An 18,935-nucleotide genomic window follows, 5' to 3' on the forward strand; every position below is an offset into this window, starting at 1 on the left:
TTGTTTTACCTCATATAATCATACAGCTTTTGTGAGGGAAAAAACACGAACGTAATGTCGTAAATGTTGTTTAAAACACAAACGCTGCTTTAAAGCTTAATTAGCTTAAAGTTGCAATGAGCATTTTTCATATAAATAAAACATGTTTACGTGTTTTCTTTCCTAATCCCCGTATCCTTGAGGTTTTAAAAAACGTGTTGAATGCATTTCTTTCAACATGAAACATAAAGCCCATTATTGAAGTTTAAATATGTAATTACTTGTTTAGTCGATTCTTCCTATCCTTCGTTGGCATGCTGTTATGCTTGGTTGCGAATTACAACCAAATTGACGATGTAACCAAATTGTGTCCAAGCGTGTGCACACTACAAATAAAACATTGCACCACCAAGTACCTTACAAAGATGTCATAACATCTAATAGAATACAAGATATAAAGCCCTGTGGCCTATATTAGGAATCATAGATTAAAACATTTGCTGGAGGAAAACAAGTGGTTAATAGTTTTTAAAGCAGGCAGAGCTGAGTCCATGTGAGGCAGATTTTCAAGCATTTGTATTTATTTGATTGCTGCACTATTTTAGATGTTGGCTACTGGATAGTCACAGAGTTCAACAAAGGCAAAGCACAGGGGGCTGTCCTGCACAAATCAACAAATTAAAATGAACACACTGCAGTTGATCATTTGAAAAGTAAAGACATAAAAGACACATTATTAAATAAAAACAAAACATAGGCCAGTGGAGGAGAATGCAAAGAAGTTCTTCAAATTAGAAATAAAATGAGTAAAACAACGAATAGCCTTCGAAAAGCGCTGATACCAGTGTGTATTTAAATGTGGCTTGTTTAAATGCCAACATCCTTAAACATCACTGTTGTTGCTAGTGTTTTGGTCCATGGGTGTCATACAGGCACCTCCTTCCTTTCATAGCTCCTCCACCTCCTCATCTTCACCCACAGCTGCTGTCATAGAGGGAAGAATGTGATTATCTGCAGCTACACAGAGATCCTTGAGTTTCTCCACATCACATTAAGCAGAAAACATGAACATTATTCATCCGGAAAAATGACTAGTGCCTGTAGGGTCTTTATTTGTGCCCTTTGAAAGCATCTTATACTGCTTTGCTGTGGGTAGTTAAATGACAACACCTTATACCATTTCTGTATTTGTAAAGACTTTTCAATGTTGGAGCTGCATACTACCTCTTGCAGCTATATCAGATGTGCTTTTCTCATTCTCAAACACTACAATCTTATAAGGGTTTTTATACAGGACCAAGTGTTTGTGAATAGCAGATAAACGTAGGGTCTTTTGGGAGGTGGAGGAATAGAAGGTGAGCTCTCAGAGTCCATTTGTGATGAGAGACCCCCACCCTGACCTGACACTGGCATCTGGAAAGGGTCTGGATCCTGCTGACGGTTTTTGGGGCAGGACTCAGATCTGACTGAGAGGCAGGAACTTCTGGTAGTAGCTCTTGGTTACATCAATCATCAGGTCCTGTGTGCACTCTGGGAGCTCTCCTGAAAACAGACCTGAGAGAGAAAGATGGACACAGGTAAAGATATGGTGGATAAACACAAGGTGAAAGGATCTGAGGCCTGTACTATGAATCCAGTTCAACATACCCTGGATATGTTTGAGTTAGCTGGCTTACAGTTCCTAATCCAAAACAAACGCGCTCTCGCTAAACTGTCCAACGACGCTGGTTATCAACTCGGTAACTCAAGCCAGGGTTTCTCTGTTTCCGGCTGAGTGCGCGTTCACATGAAAGGGGCGGGGCTAGCAACATTTGACAAATCACAAACATGGAGAAGCGTACTGACAGCGCAGCGTCATACTTCCTGAATGAAAAGTAAACTATAATATATTAGACATATGAAGAAGTTAAACTTTAAACATCCATGACTTAAACACTTTATCCAGGATAAAAGCCACATAGCCACACATTCACCTGCAAGGTGAATACAGCTGGGAAAAGAAAAAGTATTTGAATGCGTACATTAACAGGTTTATGATATCACTGCCCCGTCTAAGACACGATCTGACTTTAATTACATTTGACTCGAGTGTTTCGTCAACTTAATGTGTTCCTTAAAATAATACTTCTGCATACAGTATGTGACACTGAGTGTTGCACGGCCAGATACGGCTCAGCTGACTCAGATAAGGAAATATATGATACATTATGATGTGATATGATGTGATATGAATGATAATGGGACTAGGGTTGCAAAGGGGCGGAAAGTTTCCGGTAAATTTCCGGAAAGTTTCCACGGGAAGTTAAGCTGGGGAATTTTGGAAATATTCGATGCAAAATTAAACAAAAAAACATGACATTTCAACAAATTATTTTATTGAACAATTATTTGTTTCATTGAAGAACGAAAACAGGAATGTTGAGTTAAATGTTACTCATCCCCCCAACCCCACTCAGCCTTCTCCCTCCAAAAAGTCCCATTAAACATGCAAATCTTTCTTCAAGCGATCCTCTGCATTTTTTACCCTTTCAGTCAACGGGCTCTTCGTGGGCCTCATGAACATCACACTCTGAGTCTTCCTCTTCAGTGTCACTGTCCAGCCTTGTTGAGGATGGCTCTGTGTCCGGCTCAAAGAGCCTTAGGTTTGCCCGAATGCCAACCAGTTGTTCCACTCTCACATTTGTGAGCCTGTTGCAAAGCTTTGTGTGGTCTCAATAGCCATGCAGTAAGCAGTGTGCTATGGCATGGATATTCAAGTGTACTTGAATGGCATCTGTTTGTTTTAGTCAAGATTATGCTAAAATATACTTTCCCCAACTATATTTAAGTTCCCTATGAAGAGCCAACCTTCAATTTAGAAAATTCCCAGTTTATTCCCATAAATTCCCGTTTATTCCCGTGGAAAGTTTCCATCTTAAAAAATTCCGTAATTATGCAACCCTAAGTGGGACACATTGACGTCTGCACTCACAGTGCCGCGGACTGTATGTAATGTTACTTTGATCCGGTTACTTATGTTGTGGCAGATATTTAAGTAAGCTTTCTTAACGCTAATGTTATAATAGTCAGATTGCTCTGAAGATGGGAGGTGATATTCTATTAATGTTCACGTTCACACAGTCAGTTGATTGTCTTTCCTGCAACGGCAGTTATTCTGTATTTCCTTTCTCCTGTAATATTACTTGATCGCTTTAAACCCCGCACACGGAGCTCTGATTGGTCAGCAGAAGGTGCTTTCACTGAGTTGATCTCTTATCCTTGAACCTAACCTGCTCCGGACCAGGTTAGCCGTTCAGCATAAGTTACCATGGAGATCTAGCCCACTAAGAAGTGAACCAGCGTCGTAGGACCGCAAACCCAGAGTATTCCCTGAAGTTACATCGCTAAGCGAAAATCCGGCTTCGTAGTACAGGCCTCGGGTGTGTGTGTGTGTGTGTGTGTGTGTGTGTGTGTGTGTGTGTGTGTGTGTGTGTGTGTGTGTGTGTGTGTGTGTGTGTGTGTGTGTGTGTGTGTGTGTGTGTTGGAGCTGACCTGGACATCCAGAGAAGACGGTGAAAGGCGGCACCACGGTCTCAGGAGGGAGCACGGTGTTGTCTAAGATCTTGCAGCAGTCCTTCAGCACACAGCGCCGACCCTGCACACAAAACCAGTTAACACGATGGATTGAGACACTTCGGAAAAATGCAGGGGAAATAATTTTTATAGTCAAAAGGAAACTGGGCTGAATTGGAATTTAGTTCCTTTTTTGTTTTTGGTCTCAACCATTTTTCATGTGTTGGGAATGTATGTATTGAATAACATGTAAAAATCATCATAGTAAAAAAACATTCATGTGTACAAAATACCTAAAAGTTACATACTTGTATTATAAAAAGATGAAGACAAGAAGAATCATAAACACATTTTAATATAGGGGAAATTCATCCCAGAATGTAATTTTTCCAGGGTCTCATTTCTCAAGTCTTTTTAACAGCTTCCATGTCATGTGACCTCATTACTCCAAATAAGATCTGCATTGTATTAAAGGTCACATGTCATGATCATTTCTACTGATCATAATTCCATTGTTGAGGTCTACTAGAATAGATTTACATTGTTCAATGTTCCAAAATCACATTGGTTTCTCATACAGCATCTCTGTATAGTATGTGTATTCACTCTGTCCTAAACGGCTTGTTGGAGCTCCTGCCCCCCCCTCCCTATAAGCCCACTGTGCTCTGATTGGTCAGCTCGCCCACTCTGTTCTGATGAGTCCACCACCGTTACAGCGGAACATCAGTTATTATGTGTTACAATGGAGTTAGCAACCAGAAAATGACACCAGTAATGACAAACAGATGAGACTGCTGCGTGGGGTCTGGGTGCCGTGTTGGCGGGACGCTGCGAGGCTCGCTGCTGCGAGGAGGGGACAGTGTGAGCTGTATTACTGGTGTTGTTTCCTGGTTGATGCACGGGGTCTACAAGACAGCGAGACAGCGAGACATCGCAAAACTCAGCCTGAGCCCCATGGACGTGGGAAGGGGGGGTGCTGCAGCACCCCCATCTGCGAGGCTCCACTAGCACCCGCACCCCCAAACGCAGCGCACCTACAGTGTAAGCGCGCCACAGTTTCGCTGCTGCGAGGCTCCACTAGCACCCCCCCCCCCCGGCACAGTTTTGCCGCTGAGAGTGTGTGTGTGTGAGGAGCTCCACGGATTGGTCCATTTGGACCAATTGGTCCATTTGGTCCATTTGGGTATGGTCAACCCTGTAAGCAGGAAGAAAAAAATGGAAAAAGAAAAATGTCCAACGAGGCGTTCTGGGGCAGCATAGACAGGTCTTTGCTGTGTTAGAGTTTTACTCCCTACAGGGTGTACTTTGAGGGTTTGTGACTGCAGACCGTTTACATGCAGAAAAACCTTCATAACACACAAGGGGACGGGTAATAACCAACATGGGACCTTTAATGCACTGGACAAGTAGGAAGTCAACTATTTTATTAAAATGTTTATTGGATTGTAGTGCTTTTTCTATTTTACATGAATATTCTTATGAAAATTCTGCGGTTTTCTTTGATTTAATTAACAGAATTCTCTGTTTATTAAATAATTGTGATTTTCTCTTTTTCAATTATGGCATGTAGTAACGCAATGGTGATCAAATGTAATGAGCTCTGGCAAAACTGCTCGCTGGCAATAAAATATATTTTTAAATGTGTTCTTTTTATTTTTCATCCCAGATCTGTGCCTGCCTGCGCTCAGTTCATCTGAACATGACTATCATGTGACTGTTTCACCACAGGCTAGAGGAGACACTGCTTCTGTTTATATCTCCTCTCTCTTATCATTTGTTCTGCTTAGATGTTTGTGTATGTGTGCTTTCATCCCACTTACTATGACACAGTTCTTCCCAATGTGGACGTAGGAACCGATCTGCGCTGCGTTGACCACACAGTCCTCCTCGATGAAGACGTGGTCTCCGATGTGCAGCGGGAAGAAAGCCACTCTGGAGGGAGAGATGGAGGGTGGGAGCAGAAAGATAATACAGTCAGGTGTTAGTTGAATAGTCATAGCAAACAGACATGATAGGGACAGTTTGCCCCCAAAGCATAAATACATATCTGAAGTGTTATTTGTCTGTTGACTGTTTTAATGCGGAATGCAAGTGCTTTCCCTTAAATACAATGGAAGATGGCAGTTGGCGGTGAAAAACTAGATCTACTGATCAGACACAGACAAAGCATGTAACGTTACACATACAAGCACAAGCCTTTCGGCCATCTATTAGGGTAGTTTGGCAGAAAGTGTGTTTTTCGTAAAACTTTTCACAACAGGCCTGTGGACTATCTTGAATCCGTAAAGATTTCTAAAAAGAGATGTGCGTTTTTGAGGCTTTTAGCTCCACAAGCTCAGTGCCAGCATTGCTCTCACTCCTTATAAATACGTTTGGTATTTATATCTCCGACACTGCAACTCACTTAGAGTTGAACAGAGGAAAAATATGAATCTTTGATGTCAGGAAGAAATGTTCATTCAGGTACAAAACACACATATGTAATTATGTCTGTAACCTGTTAGAATGTAATAGAGAAAAATAGGCTTTACCCTTTGCTGAACTTTTTGAAAGGTGGTCGGATTACACTGCGGCTCTTCACCACACAGTGTCTGCCCACCCTGACATTAGCCAGGTCCCCTCGGATGATGCAGTCATTCATTACTATAGTCTGGACATACAAACACACACAATAAAACACTTGTCACATCCTAATAAAGTACATGAATAACATCATCGAGCAGTCTGTTTTCCTTACTTTGCCATTGAGTACGATGTTTTGACTCCCACACAGCACTGACTGTCTGCTCACTTTGTTACCAGAAGCCTGAAATACAACGACAGACATTATTAATAACCGCCTTAAAGTGAGTTTCTGTCTTTATTGTCTAACAATGATTTCAGCTATCCAACGCCCAACGCCCAGATCAGCTACGGTTAGCAACAAGCTAGCTAACAACGGATTAAAATCACACATATTACCGTCTCAATGTACTCCGCTTTGTTGTACAGTATTTCTGACAACTCCATGGCTGGGAATAAATAGAATATTGTATATATTTAATTAAATATAAAGTAAAATGGGGACAATTTAGTGATAATAGTCCTCTGTTTGTGTTTCTGCTCTGCTGTCAGCTCTCTTCTTCTGCCGACACTGGGATTCTCAGACTAAACGAGTCAAGTGACAAATCATCGATACATTTCGTTTAACCAAACAAGTGAAACTATCCACCGGTGTTTGCTTTATTTGAGTTGTATCTTGTAACTGTATATTGAATTTTGAATGTGTATGAAGTGTATATTCTACTCGTTTGCATCATGTGGCAAGGTAATGATCAAACTACTTTTCCGTTATGTTGCTCTGTTATTGATTAGTCCTCCCTTAGATTAATCATAACTCGTTTGCAAGTTAGTATGTTTAATTTTAATAAAATGTGGTGTTTTAGTTAACTACATTTAAGGAAACATTCAAATTAAAATAACATAACAATCTCTCAAAAATAAAATAAAATATTCCAAATAAAGACACAGTTTGTGTTGCTGCTCTGCTGTCAGGCAAAACTAGTTGAGTGCCAAATAATCGATGCATTTGGTCAAGCCAAGCAAATTAAACTATCTCTAGTTTGATATATTTGAGCTGTATCTTGCTGATTGAGAAATTATTGAATTTTTTGTGTAGAAATACTCTACTTATTTGTGTCATGGGGTAAGGTAATTATGAAACTAATCTGTTGTGTTTTTCTGTTATCGATTATTCCTTCCTAAAATCAATCCTATCACCTTTGGAATACTTTTTTTATTAAATCCAATGTTAAAAGATATCTCTTTATAGGATATGTTGAGTTCATTGCATTATAAACCGCACAAACACAATCAAATAACCTTAATAAAAAATAAGAATTAAACACAGTTTGAGTTGTGCGCATGCGTACATGGTAGCTCATGATCTCGTCTCTTCATCGCATCGCGTTGCACGCTGGGATCCCTCAGTCACTGTTTCTCTGTCATGGCGGCCCGTGTCCTGCAGCACTGTGTCCGCACGCTGAGGCTCTCCTCCGGCCCCCTGGCCCTCAGAGCCGCTGTGGTACCGGCAGCTCCTCTCCACCGAGCCCTCTCCTTCTACTCGGCCGACCGGAGGACGCGGTGTGTGAACCGGGTGAGTCTCCGGTAACATTGAGCCGTCGGGGCCTAAACAGCGGTGACCTACCGACGCCTTTCAAATATGTCGGGCTAACCCGGCGTGCTAAAAGTTCTTAATGCCATGCAAGTAGTTTAATATACCACTTATAACATATGTCTGTGGGACATTCTTCCTGAAGTCCACTGAATATGAAGACGTTTTATTTTTGGTTGCACAACAGCCATATTCTGCTGTTACGCAGCTAGCTTGTTAGCTAATGGACACACATTTGTGTTGTTGTCCCCGTTTCACCTTCAATTTACAGACATGAGGAGACTTAAAGTTAAACCTAATCGCCTTTTAACGCTACACAGCTAGTTGTAGTTGTATGGTTAATAGATAATCGGGCTTGTCAGATAGACACAGTGCTTATATTTGTATTTTTGTGCTGTGTGTGATGTTAGCTTGATCAATTACTGTTTTCTGAAGTGTGGGACGCATGATGACTTAATTTATGATACTTTAATGTGTGTTGTCCACAGCTAAAATAACATAAAGCTACACGTCGTTAACCGAAAGTCATGTTCAACCAACATTGGTTCGACTATTTAGAACGAACATAAGACAGTTTTGTTCGTATAGCACATTTCATTCATTCAGTCTATCAACCTTTATAACAGTCGGGGATAAAATATCAAATACTATACATAATATAGGATTCATTTGAAATGTAAATGCATGATAGGAGTTAATGGCCTTCAGAGAATATACATTAGTGTCATATTGAGAGACAGTTATACTCATGTCTCAGCTTTGATTAGTAGTTGGCACAAAAGCATATCCCCTCAAATTATTTAGCCTGTAACAAAACATTAGATTTCTTATAAAAATGTGATGCTAATGCTAACGGATACATTTCACATCCCTCCTACAGCATCTCTTCAGGAATATTCTCTAAGCATATTAAGTGATATGCTAATTTGACTCTTTTAATTATAGCTTGGCACGTGTGCACTATTGAGTGTTGTACATAAATAAAAAGAACCATCCACTTGTTACCTTAATAGTGCTGTGTCTATTTAACAAGCGCTTCTTGGCTAGAGCCTGCTATCATTTTGTGCCAGTAACATTTAGACACAGATTGTAAGTGAGCGTAAACAGCTGTAAGCTAATTCAGTAGCTTGTGTCTTTGTCCTCTGTCCATGACCTTCATCCAATCTATCGTCTCTGCTCCTGACGCCTCTTCATCTTTTCTTCTTCTTCCTCCTCAGTTCCCCTCATTGGACGTGTTGTGCCGACAGTATGGTCATCTGCCCCCCCTCACCCTAGAAACCATCGAAGAACGCGTCCTGTACGTCCTGAAGCTCTACGACAAGATCAACCCCGAGAAGGTAAAAGACGAAACATCAAGTCTGAAAACATTGTCAAAAATGTCCATTACAAAATGGTGTAGCGATTATCCAGCTATTTTTATTTGAAATATCCATGATTCATATCCAGACCATAAACTGAACATGGCTTGAGATTTTGTTGAGAAACAAAGCGATTGTGAGACTTTAATGTCTGTGACTGTCGGCTCCTCAGCTGCAGGCCACCTCCCACTTCATGAAAGACCTGGGGCTGGACAGTTTGGACCAGGTGGAGATCATCATGGCCATGGAGGACGAGTTCGGTGAGTCAGATCACACTAAACTACTACTAACCCTCGTTAACACAAGCTGAAGATTCAAATTCAATTCAAGATTCAAACGTTTTATTGTCATATGTACAAAGCTACAGTGTAGCTTCTGACCTGAGCTTCTCCAACAATCCAATAAAATAAAATACAAAATAGTGCAAAAAGTCTATTTACATGTCAATAGAATATGGGATGTGTACAAGAACAGAATATTAAATAATGTAAATTAAGACAACATTTAAATGCGGTTTATTGCGATGTTAACTATTTAAATAAATTAGTATATTGAAGAGATTTTTCACATTTTGTTCTACGACATTAAATACCTCAGTCATTTAATGTCCGAAGCTTCTACTAAATACTCGATTAATAAACGTCATCACGCGGAACATTAGCCGCCTTCATACTGCGCGTCAACAGCTGATGTATTTAGCCTCATCTTTGAACAGAAAAACACGTTTTAATTTTGTTTCCGTCGATTTTTCCTGCAGGCTTTGAGATCCCTGACGGAGAAGCAGAGAAGCTGATGACTCCTGACGAGATTGTACAGTACATCGCAGACAAGAAGGACATTTACGAATAATCTGTTCTCTAGTTCACTGCAGAGGTACGTTTCCTGTCTCTTCACCATCTCATCATCTACATATATTCATTCTGGCGTCACTGTGTACTCACTCTTTGCTGTTTTCTTCCACACAGGTTGACCCTAGCAAGACCCCCCCCCCCCCACCCACAGGAAGTCCACTTCCCACCCACAGGAAGTCCACTTCCTCTCGCTCTTCTGTCCGTTGCGGCAGCGTCGACGTCAGCTACCGTGTCTCGTGTTTGACTGTATTTAAATAAACATGTACTTTGGGAGCTTGGAGATAAACAAAATATTACAAAAAGGTTATATCAGTTTTGATTTTTTTTCTTCCTCTTCCAGCTCCATAATGTGGTGTATAATTTCTCTTGAAAAAGATCAATAAATACACCTGATGTATAGATCTGCACGTCTCTGCTGTCATATTCATTCACATCTTTCAGAAGCATGAGTTAATATCAAAATGTTGAAGATGCCGTGTGGTATACTTTAAAGGTCCCATGTCATGCTTTTCCGGTTATTACCCGTCCCCTTGTGTGTTATGAAGGTTTTTATGCATGTAAACGGTCTGCAAAGAGCCTCGCAGATGGGGGTGCTGCATCCCCTTCCCGCGTCCATTCGCGATGTCTCGCAGATCCCACGCAGCAAGCAGGAAATGAACCCAGCTCACACTGTCCGCTCCTCACAGCAGCGAGCCACGCAACACCCAGACCCCACGCAGCATTCTCATCTGTGTCATTTTCTGGTTGCTAACACAATCACTGATGTAACGGTGGTGGACTCATCAGAACAGAGTGGGCTCACAGGGAGGGAGGGGGGGTGAGGAGCTCCAACAAGCCGTTTAGGACAGAGTGAATACACATACTAGGCTATATCAGAAACCAATGTGAGTTTGGAACATTGAACAATATGAATCTATTCTAGTAGACCTCAACAATGGAATTATGATCAGTAGAAATGGCCAGGTCACAATAACGTATAATTTATTCCTTTCAACATTTGCCACCTTAGATGTTTAAGTTTCAAAAAGGCTTTTGAGACATCAGTATGTTAATAAAATGACTGCCAGTCATTTTTCATTTTTGTCCCAAAACGGTACAAATCAACTTGTCTAAAGTGCTATATTTAGGTACCATTTTAGAGGTACTTTATGGTTTGTTGTACACTAAGACAACTGGTCAAAGTATTTATCACAGCGTTTATTATTGAAGATGTAGTGTTTGGGAACCATTGGACAAAAATGAACTATTAGTGGGTCAATTGAACCATGTCATGCGGTGGTTACGATTTTAAAGGTGCCAATTAGGTATAATTGGAAAAATACATTTTAAGTTTCTGAAAATATCAGAAAAAAAATATATGATGCAATATTAGTTAAAAATACTGTTTTTACACAAACTTCCTGCCATAAAATTAGAATAAATACTCAGTTTTAAACGTACATATGACTTATATTCAACAACATTTATTATAAGGATGTCAAATATTGCAACTGAAACAAGGGTTCAGGGTGGGTTGCAACATGTTAACCATTACATTTAGCTTTTTGTCTAATTGAGGGTTTTTCAAAAATGTGTTTTACATCAGTTTTAAACATTTTTATATTAATTGTAAAAAAACTGCAACTGTTTTAAAAACACTTTCGTCAGTGAATAAAAACTGCAAACTCGGGTTCTCTAAATTAAGTAAAGACATCCCATAATTGAAACAGCTACGCAAAAAAACCATGTGAGGAATATCTCAGAAGCATGAAGTGATAAAACATTTGATTTGAATGATGCAGACGAGGAGAAATGACGAGTCCAGGAGAAAAGTGCTGAGTCATTGTTAGTCTTTTATTGAGGGGGGTTGTACCCAAGTTTTACAGCTTTGTATGACGGCTGCAGGAGCCAGAGGGTTACAAACAGTAATCAGTATACGAGTACAGCCAACAGAAGACCTACTACTCACTACTCTACACCTTAGTACAGATTCTCTTAAGAGCACTAAAATCCAGAAAAAAATGAGAAAAAAAATAATACAGAACAAACCAAGCAACAAAGGAAGGAGAATAAAAAGATTAAATGAAACCAAACAAAGACAGCATCAGAGGAGACATTCATTATTAGAGCACACTGGAGTTGGTTTTCTATACCTTGTAATATCAGGCGACTTCGTTTTGTCAATTTTATACCCATACAAATAAAGATTGTCCTTCAAAAAGTGCAGTTTCCCCCAAAGTTTAAGATAAAATCTTTTTTGATGACCCGAGGAAGACATTTGAAAATAAAAAGGTACTTCCTGTTTTTGTTTGTAAAGAGAGGAAGACGTCCCCTCGTTGATTATAGACACTGTACGTTTATATTCTCATATATATATATATTATATATAGTTTCAACAGTCTCCCAAAGCAATGTGCATAATAGGTTTTACAGGTGATCCAACTACACACTGTGGATTGATAGAATCTCTATAAAAAACATTGTAGTTGTGTAAAATTTGCAGTTTTTCACCGGCCTCGGCCCCCTCGGCTTATCGAGGAGGCAAGCTGTGAAAATAAAGAAATGGACTTTTGCAAATCTTAAACCTGTCCTCCTCTCCTGCTACAACTGGCCCGACGGTTTGCTAGGTAATAAAGGTTTTTTCAGTTTTATTATTATTAGTAGTAGTACGATTCAACGATGGCACGACATGTTTGAGGAATATTATTGGGAATCCCTTCTGAACTGTGTTTTTAAAAAAGTTGCGGGATTTTTTTTTTTTTGTACGTTTTATTTTTTATTTTTAAAGAAAGCAAAAAACCCAAGGTGGACATGGAAGCCTGGGTTCAACACTCCACTGCATAGTCTCTCTGAGCGCCCCCCCCCCCCTCCTCTGTATGGTGACCCTCCCCCCGCCCCGATAACTCCCCCCCCCAACCCTCCCACCCCACATCTTTGTGCTGGTTAGACTAAAGCTTTTCAGGGTTTTTGTTTGTGTCTAAATGTAAAATGACGAACAGCAGATTCTCACAGTTTGTGTTTTTTTTCTTTTTTTTTTCTGTTTTTTTTTTTTTTGCGTCAACAAAAATAGCCTTTTGATCGACAGTAGGAGCCGTTGGGTGTGTTATGATATATAATATAGCATTTGCTCACAGGATAGTTAAGTCAAGAGAAAAACAGAGTCACATTATTTTTTCTTAAACATTAAAAAGTAGTATAGTATCACCAGCCAGCTTCCCTCCTTTCCTACACCCTCCCTCCTTCCTTTCCTTCTTCCCTCCCCTCGTCTGGCCCTGTCTGAAAGCTGCTTGGCAGCCCTGGGGATTGTACATTGCTCGTGGTGGTTTTCCTCACATCATCCTTTTGCAAATGATTTCTTCAAGCATTTAACATTGTCCAGCTTTTTTTTTTTTAAATACACAAACACACACTTCTTATACAACACGCAAAAAAAAGACAAAAGAAATCAAATCAATCCCTTTCCTTCCCTCTCACCTTCCCTCCTCGATTTGGCATGATAATGTGTTCGAACATACACAGTTTCTGTACTTGACTGGGTTTTCTCATCTCCCCACACACTCACACTAACAGTAGATTTCGACGAGACGGAAACAGAGCGAGATTAAGCCGGAGACCAAAACAGTAACATTAACATGAATGAGAGGCGTTTTACAGACGTTGCTTGTCCCTTCTCTAACAGCAGAGCGATGCGGCCTCCTGCTCCTGATCCGAGGTCAGTTTAAGTCCCATTATTGGTTAAGGTAAGGATACTGACGAGGGACAGAACTACTCCCGGTATCAGCGCTAGGAGAAATAGCATTGCCAAAAATCAGAATGAACGAAGTGTAAAATATATGCGGAAAGTAAATAAATAGACTGCTTGGAGTTCACTTGCCCCCGGACTTCCTGTCAGTTCTCGTTTTGCATTTCCTCTCCTGTAGTTAAGCTTAGGAGTCGGAGAGGAAGAGCTGATCCTGGGTCAGCCAGTGAAAAGGCAAGTATAACCCCGTGTCCCTGATAAAAACAACAAAGCCAGGATGAACCAGCCAATCAGAAGTCTCATTCCTGTTCCCAAGTTGCTACGGGCCAATAAGAACCCTCGATTCAGTCAAGCTCGAGACAAGAGCGTCTCCACGGCAACGGTTGCCGTAACAACATGGGGCGTGGTCAAGAACAGTTGCCAAATACTGATTTAGATACATAAACACAAAGCAAAGCTTGATTTACTTGATATTTTTCCATGTTTGAGGCTGATCAGGTACCGGGGAAGGCAGATCGAGTCTCGGCAAAGTACATTTAATTTGTTTAAAAACCGTTTTCAGCTACATTCAGGCTCGGTTCAGGCGGCGTGGCGAGCCAGCCCGGCGAACAGTGAGAGGTAAACCTGGAGAGGACGACCAAGCCCCTCTCTTGCTCCCTCACTGGGGGCCAACAAAGCACCATCTTCTCTAGTCACACACACACACACACACACACACATATTACCCTGTCACAATACTCAGACGCATCTTCGCCCTCAGACAGACCTGATAATCAACAAATACACCCTCCATCTCGGCTTTGCTCTCCGCTCGCTCAGCCTTTTCCTCTAATCCACCCAAGTGCAAAATCCAAGGCTCCTCAGTTCAATTTGTCAAATTAAGTTAACTCAAAGAATAACAAATATGGTTCAGATGTTCCACTTGACAGACAAACACAAATAAGATATATATGTATAGTTTAAGCAAAGAGACTCTGGAATAAGTAAACTAATCTTTTGTATGATTGAATTATTTGGTAGAGAGCAGTTCAATACTGGCACACACCACGGTCACATCTGGCTAATACTCGAGGTTCTGTCTCACTACGCAAGCTTTGAAGTTGTTAAAGATTCACGACTTAACTTAAAAAAACACAACTTAAGCCAACGTTCACTAGTACTTCTGAAATAAAAACCTATAGAGGGGACACGCGCACACGGGCTTTAACACAGAGCAATTACACGATGAAGAAATTAAGGTCCATGGCTTCGCTAATGCTGACTTCTTTCGCGCACTCTCTGAAGCTTTTTGATTTCCCCCGATAATTGTGCATCATAGTTACTAAACAATCAATGGTAGATAGGTCAATCTATTATTCACACGTGTATTTAGTCGACAAACACAACTGGTGGATTTACATTCACGCCGCTCTCGCAACACGACCCTCCGATAGGACTAACATCCGCCGGTTCAGAGCCTCGTCACACACACACACACACACACACACACACACACACACACACACACACACATTCTCACACACACACACACACACACAATTCAGGAACTTCAGATGAGTACCCCCCCTCCCTCCCCAACCCCAAAGGAAAAAAAAAAAACAGTACAACAATACAATCATATTCTATTTGTAAACAGGTAGAAGCCACTTGACTTGTTGTTGCATCTTCGGACACAATTAGGATCAAGGCAATGAAATGTGGACGACTTTTGCACTGTTAAAATATTATCTTCAACCAAACAAAATGATTTTTTAAGCTTTTTCTTCTTTCCTTATTTCAAAAACACCATTTGTGGCAATGAGAGCGATTAAAAAAAAACAAAAAAGCAAGTTATAGTTTGCATTTTTGTTGTACTTAATGAAACATTTAAAACATTTTGTGAGAAAAAAAAACAAAAACCGCCTCTCAGTAGGCCGTGTGAGAGGCTACAGTATGCATAGATACAGATTCGCCTTTCTCTTGGTTTAGAAGTCTGACAAGACCGAGCATTTTCCACTGACAGTCACACACTCACACAATAAACACTCCCCACTTTTGATTTTGAACATCAGTGGAGGAGTGGAGGAAGAGGAGGAGAGAGGGAGCATTGGGATGTCTACAGCCCGTCCTCCACCCCCCACCACATCAGGACCCCCGTCCCTCAAAAGACAGCATATTGAAAGCAGTGTGTTGAGCTTCTCCAGCTTAAAGCAGTTATTTGGCAGAGAAAATAAAAGGTACAGACCTATACATAGTTTCAGTGCTAGAAGTTGGATTTTCCTTTCCTACAAGGAGTAGTAGTTTCTTTTTTTTTTTTAATTCACCTACAAGGGGGGGAAAACTGGCTTGATTTCCTGAGAACCATTGCTGGTTATTTAGCAGACAAAGAGGAATAGTTCAAATAACCAACGCCATGGCCAAAAACACTGATCCGAATTCCCAGAGTTACAAAGCATCGTCTTCATCCTCAATAAGAGTTTTTACTTTTTTTTGTAGCTTTTTTTTTTCTTATTTTTTTTCTCACTATTTTCTATTTTTCCATCTTCTCTTTAAAATGAAGAATGAACACACGTTCCGCCTCCTAAGTCTTGTAAACAAGAGGTTTCAGTGTGGCACCTCCAAAACATTGAAAGCCTATTCTGAAAGTGCTGTTTCCCCCCTGCCCACTAGGGGGCTAGTGGGAGGGCTTGCTAGATAGGCCCCGCCCCCTTACACTGGATGGGCGGGGCTTGCTAGTCCCAGCTGCGGCTACAGTCCTTTGCACTGCAGAGCTCAACGTTCTTTAGTTTTAAAACAAAATTGGTGCAATACTTTTTAATGTCACTTTTACTATCACCAGATAATCCTCCTAAGTCAGCGTTTATTCTTCTTTAACTATCTGTTGATCTTGAACTCCACGACAACGCAGTAAGGTAGGCGTGCCAAGGCAGAGAGGAGCGCACACATACTCATTCGCACACACACACAAAGTACTTCCGCGCACATATGTGCACGTGCACGCGCATACGGTAAGGACCTCAATGAGTAAACAGCTACACTGGAAAAACGGGCTGCTCCCTCTATATTGCAGATTATATATACTGAGAAAAAACCACATTCAGTGCAAAGTTAAAAAGCTCATACTCCAACATTGTCAGCAAACAAAAAAAAGAAAACGTTAAAAATGAAAATAATTGGAATTCAAATAAACATGACGAATGAAACAAAAAATATATATATATAATAATGAGCTCGATTGAAGCTTTTTTCGGTCTGAAAGAGCACTACCTGGAAGCAAATATCCATCCGTTCACATTATAGAATTGGCCTGCATGATTCAAGTATTCCGACTGATATGTTTTTGGGCTAAAACAAAGTGGACATATGTGCAGAGAGAGAAACGTAACTTGTTTTCCACAGGGGAGACCCCGCTTTGTTGTATTTCTTGTAAGTGAAAAAGAGTCCGACTAGTGCCATTGCTTTTTTTTTTTAACTACTTTTTTTTTCTTTTTTTCTGCTGATTATTGATTATTCTCTACTGACCCTTCCCACAGCCTGTTTTGATTGGCAGGCGGTTCACATGGAGTCCCCTCCCCCTGACAGGTGATCCACTGGGAGGAAGGAGCTGATTGGAGAAGGGCTGCTGATCCTCCCCCCCTCGGTGCCGCTGGGATTCCCCCACAGGCTACTGGAATAGTTGGGCCCGCCCCAGAGGGAGGAGCTGTGGAGGTCGCTGCTGTTCCACTGGGTGGGCTCAGGAGCGCGGCTGGGGAACGGGTGAGACTGATCCATTCTGCTCTGAGAGGAGCCGATGGCCTGCCAGCTGGAGGAGGGAGTGGCCAGTGACTGCCCTTGTGCAAAGAAACGGTTGATTTCCTCCTCGCTGGCAAACTCGGCCAGAATGGTAGTGTTCCCCAAAACACACCTGCAGAGACAGAGAGGGTCAGTGAGAGGGTCAGTGGGGTGTGGCTGCTGATCCAAAACATCCTGTGGCTGGACTCCACATTCAAACTATTTCCCTGACTAAATTAGTTTGTTAATGCATTTTTTTTTTTAAACACTGGAGAGCGTAGGAAATGTGGTCATAGAAGTTTTTGTTTAGTGTGTCACGTTCACACAAGATCGCAGGCTTGAAAACTAAGACGTCTACTGTCAATGCGTATCCATACTTCTTTTTATTAGTTATCTATTCAGTCTCTCAAACAACTGTTAGTAATTGACTTTGAAGAGATTTTAAAAAAAAAGAAGAAAAAAAAGTTTTTGTTGGTTTTTAAATTGTAATTATTGTTCAAATCCTGATAATCAGCTGATAACCTCAAACAGAAATCTAGGTTGGTTTTCTCTCCTTTCCTGTTTAGGTTGACTTGGTTCTCACTAGTCCTGGGTCTAATACAGGATGTCTACTCAGGCACAGAAATGGAAAAGTGGAGTGTGTGTGTGAGTGTGCGTCCTTACATGTGCAGGCTCTTCTGGGCCTTAGCGGCCTCATCCTTGGAGCTGTAGCAGACCACAGCGTTACCGTGTGGCAGGTTGAGGTGGAATGTGATCAGAGGGCCGTGCTGCATGCACAAAGTCCTCAGGGTAGAGCCGTCAATCTGAACGAAGCACAAACAAACAGAAGGGGACAGATGTTCATGAACTGCTGACAAATATAACGCACAAACATTTCCTCTATTAGGTGGGTTTGTTGAATGATCGGAGCACAGCCATTTTGGGCGCCTTTCATTTGTTTGTGTTTTAGACAATGTACCACGGCTCACAGTTGCCAATCATTTACGAGTCGCCCTGGTTCTATCATCAGTGAAAAATACTAACAGAACTGTGCCACACATTTTTGCCCGTGTACGAACAAACTATGAGGCAGAATTTAATTAAAAAGTAACACAGGTTAGCTGATACATTTATGTACTTGTGTGTGTACCTGAGGTGTGAGATTTTTCAGAACGAGCCATTGGGATCTCCCTGAGCTGCTGCTGCTGCTGCTGCTGCTATCGCCCCAACTGGAACCTGCAGAAAGGAGAGGAAAGGGACGGGTTAAAGGTGTAGACGTAAAACATGGAGGAAATGACCATGTGCCATACTAAGAGGAGCGGTACACCCTGTATCACCTACCAGATGTAAAGTGTTCTTATGTATGGTTAGAGAGCTATTGAACAGAAGAGTTTGGCTTACGCACAACAACACAGACTTTAACACCCCTTGTTGTTAAATACCAACCAACTATGTGCAATAAATATATGCCGTTAACCTGTTCAACCCGGAGGCCTGAAGGTTAATCCAATGTGTCTGAAATGATACTAATAATCCATCTTCATGGATGAACTGTGCAATATATACCTGGCTGCTAAATCCTCAGAACTGTTAGT

The 18,935-nt window shown here is 41.1% G+C and overlaps 3 protein-coding genes across 9 annotated transcripts in view; 1 reads left to right on the top strand and 2 right to left on the bottom strand.

Moving 5' to 3' along the window:
- Nucleotides 1–533: 533 nt before the first annotated feature.
- dctn5 (dynactin 5) lies at nt 534–6,684 on the bottom strand. Its single transcript, XM_079646852.1, has 6 exons — nt 6,493–6,684; nt 6,269–6,337; nt 6,063–6,181; nt 5,352–5,463; nt 3,511–3,613; nt 534–1,533 (listed from the first exon to the last, which is right to left on the bottom strand). The coding sequence occupies exons 1-6, from the start codon at nt 6,538–6,540 to the stop codon at nt 1,436–1,438; spliced, it is 549 nt and encodes a 182-aa protein (XP_079502978.1). The 5' UTR covers nt 6,541–6,684; the 3' UTR covers nt 534–1,435.
- Nucleotides 6,685–7,470: 786 nt separating this feature from the next.
- On the top strand, nt 7,471–10,297 carry ndufab1b (NADH:ubiquinone oxidoreductase subunit AB1b). The gene is made up of 5 exons (XM_079645517.1): nt 7,471–7,666; nt 8,902–9,021; nt 9,215–9,302; nt 9,800–9,915; nt 10,008–10,297. Exons 1-4 carry the CDS (start codon nt 7,517–7,519, stop codon nt 9,889–9,891), a joined length of 450 nt encoding a protein of 149 aa, XP_079501643.1. The 5' UTR covers nt 7,471–7,516; the 3' UTR covers nt 9,892–9,915; nt 10,008–10,297.
- Nucleotides 10,298–15,838: 5,541 nt separating this feature from the next.
- The window catches only part of LOC307017304 (trinucleotide repeat-containing gene 6A protein-like), a 44,135-nt gene continuing 41,038 nt past the window's right edge, over nt 15,839–18,935 (bottom strand). For all 7 annotated transcript variants that reach the window (XM_079646857.1, XM_079646856.1, XM_079646854.1 and 4 more), the window contains 3 exons: nt 18,491–18,576; nt 18,025–18,164; nt 15,839–17,494 (listed from right to left, as the gene is read on the bottom strand). In XM_079646857.1, the coding sequence (XP_079502983.1) occupies nt 17,146–17,494; nt 18,025–18,164; nt 18,491–18,576 (575 nt within the window). In that variant the 3' untranslated portion in view covers nt 15,839–17,145. The remainder of the gene's footprint in view (nt 17,495–18,024; nt 18,165–18,490; nt 18,577–18,935) is intronic.

The sequence above is a fragment of the Notothenia rossii genome (genome assembly GCF_949606895.1).
Source record: "Notothenia rossii genome assembly, chromosome: 8".
Lineage (NCBI taxonomy): Eukaryota > Metazoa > Chordata > Actinopteri > Perciformes > Nototheniidae > Notothenia > Notothenia rossii.

Bases quoted from the DNA above. Each gene is read 5' to 3' on its own strand.
- dctn5 (XM_079646852.1), bottom strand. From the start codon at position 6,540: ATGGAGTTGTCAGAAATACTGTACAACAAAGCGGAGTACATTGAGACG. The intron at 6,338-6,492 runs GTAATATGTGTG...GTTGTATTTCAG, and splicing joins AAGCGGAGTACATTGAGACG to GCTTCTGGTAACAAAGTGAG. The intron at 5,464-6,062 runs GTAAAGCCTATT...CTCTCCCTCCAG, and splicing joins TTCAAAAAGTTCAGCAAAGG to AGTGGCTTTCTTCCCGCTGC.
- ndufab1b (XM_079645517.1), top strand. From the start codon at position 7,517: ATGGCGGCCCGTGTCCTGCAGCACTGTGTCCGCACGCTGAGGCTCTCC. The intron at 7,667-8,901 runs GTGAGTCTCCGG...CTTCCTCCTCAG, and splicing joins GGACGCGGTGTGTGAACCGG to TTCCCCTCATTGGACGTGTT. The intron at 9,022-9,214 runs GTAAAAGACGAA...TCGGCTCCTCAG, and splicing joins ACAAGATCAACCCCGAGAAG to CTGCAGGCCACCTCCCACTT.